This window comes from Alnus glutinosa, chromosome 8 (genome assembly GCF_958979055.1).
Source record: "Alnus glutinosa chromosome 8, dhAlnGlut1.1, whole genome shotgun sequence".
Taxonomy (NCBI): Eukaryota; Viridiplantae; Streptophyta; class Magnoliopsida; order Fagales; family Betulaceae; genus Alnus; species Alnus glutinosa.
Window position 1 is genome coordinate 11,719,586 of NC_084893.1, and position 2,321 is coordinate 11,721,906.

At 35.2% G+C, this 2,321-nt stretch overlaps 1 protein-coding gene across 1 annotated transcript; it reads left to right on the plus strand.

Annotated features, from left to right (window-relative positions):
* On the plus strand, positions 1 to 2,195 carry LOC133876125 (transcription factor bHLH52-like). Its single transcript, XM_062314410.1, has 2 exons — positions 1 to 651; positions 1,925 to 2,195. Exons 1-2 carry the CDS (start codon positions 1 to 3, stop codon positions 2,117 to 2,119), a joined length of 846 nt encoding a protein of 281 aa, XP_062170394.1. The 3' UTR covers positions 2,120 to 2,195.
* Positions 2,196 to 2,321: the final 126 nt, after the last annotated feature.

The following is a 2,321-nucleotide window of genomic DNA, read 5'->3' on the forward strand; positions in this document are numbered from 1 at the left end:
ATGGCTTTGAGTACATACTCCAACATGGGAGCACTCGAAAACCTTGGCTCAGAAATGAACACTCCTTTCCAAGTCCAGCCAAGAGAAGCAGAGCTCCTCAGCTATTCCAACACTTTTGATCTTCCAAACACCTTTCTTCATCCACTCTACGACCCTAATTATAATACTTTCATACACCAAGAAGATGATGACGCTGACACTGATTATGATCTTCTTCTTCCATACTTGTCTGAAATTTTGACACCCCAGGATTCGGATCCCTACTCATACCCAAAGCGCCAAAAATGCTATGGAAACGAATATTTCTCGGATTTTACACCGACTTTCTTTGATGGGTTTTTGCCTGACTTCTTCTCTCCGATGCCCGACTATCGTAATGTTGGGCCAGGCGCTGGATATTGCACCCAACAAGTTGATCATCACCATCATCATCAGTGTTCAACGAAAATGATCAATGAAAGAAGCGTGTCGGCCCAGAGCGTTGCGGCTCGGGAAAGGAGAAAGAAGATCACTGAGAAGACTCAAGAGCTAGGGAGGCTCATTCCCGGGGGCACCAGGTTGAACACAGCTGAGATGTTCCATGCTGCTTCCAAGTATGTCAAATACTTGCAGGCCCAAGTTGGGATTCTTCAACTCATGGGATCTTTCCAGGTAATTTGAGTTAACAATCATATTAATTGGATAATGGATATATATACTCGATCAGTAAATCTTTTCAACTTTTTTGAGCAACCTCTTTTCTTCGGTCTGCATTTTGACTAGTTTTAACATTTAATTTCCACGTACGTAGTCTAGCTACTCTAGCATCATTAATTTTGCTGTCTTTGTTTGACAAGGCTCAAATATTCCTCAACTAAATCCTGCTGCTGCTGCTGCTCTCTCTCTCTCTTAGAGAGAGTAGAGAGAGAGAGAGAGAGAGAGAGAGAGAGAAATTAGCAGACAGTTAGAGGTACGTACATAGGGGAAGTTACACGAGACTTCAGGAAAATGTTAAGAGACGTGCACGAAAGGAGAAGAGAGAGCAAAGCCGCACGTGTTAATTCCAAACAATAGTCCAAATTATTCATAACCCTGCAATCTATCAATTTACGTGGATGTTCCTCCAAATTACTAATTATAATATTACTTTTCTTTAAACTATTAAAATATGTCAATGTTTCTTGAAATGACAAAAGTACCTTTAAAAAACTATTAATTTTTTTAAAAAAACAAAAACTGTTTTTTCTTAAAAAAATTTATAATTTTCAGTTGTTTTTTTCTTTTCCTTTTTCTATTGTTTTTTTTTTTTTTTTTTTTTTTTTAGAATTTATAAGGATGTTTTTGTCTTATAAAAAAAATTTAAGGTCATTTTTGTCTTTTTGTTGATCTTAGGAAAAACATTGACATTTTTTAGTAGTTTGAGGGAGGAAATTGACAATTGATAGTTTAGAAGGAATATTAATAATTGAGTAGTGATTTGAGAAGGATATTTGTATTTTTTCCTAAATAATTCAATTTGATTTGTTTTCTTTTCTACTCGAAAGACAGCCGCTCTTTGGGATATCTAGAAGAGAATATTACTGGATTAATTCTTCTTATAATGGCTTATATCTTAATTTTTACTGGACATAATTTTCCATATCATCCTTGTCAAGCAATAGGAGAGTCATCGGTTAATTAAAATGATTTGTTCATGTGAAATGATAACTAATTAGTTTACCAGTGAAAAACATCAATTGTAAATTGGGTATAAAATAACTATGATTGAACTATACAGTAGGAAATTATTTGTTAAATAGGGAGATAATAATAATAATAATAATAATTTATATGGAATAAAATAGTAATAAACAAAATAAAAATTTCAGAATTTGGTCCCTCCCGTATTCAAAACAATAGCGCGATCAATATGAAATGATGAGAAAGTGATTATCTGTGCATGCAGGAGATATATGAGGCATCTCCCAGGGAAGAACTGCAAGTAATCCTGGCATCCCCATCGGTTCAAGAGAAGCTGTATTTGGAGGATAAGTGTTTGGTCCCAAAGGAGCTTGCCAAAGTGTTGGCAAAACATTGTGACATCCAATCTAAGCCTTCAATTTCTAATGATCTCAATCAGCTGGTAAGATCTGAGGATTGACAAGGCGGCAGCAAGCAGCAGAATATGTTCCACTTATGTGTTTTTGTTCAATTCATCTTATAGTTAATTAATTTTCTTGTAAGTATTTTAGCAGTTGACTTTGATTCATCTGATAGTTGGCCGATTTTCTTCCTCAAAAGTTTCTCATCCACAAAGTTGCTGCAGAATTTTCTTTCCCTAACACTTGATTAATGACAGGAAA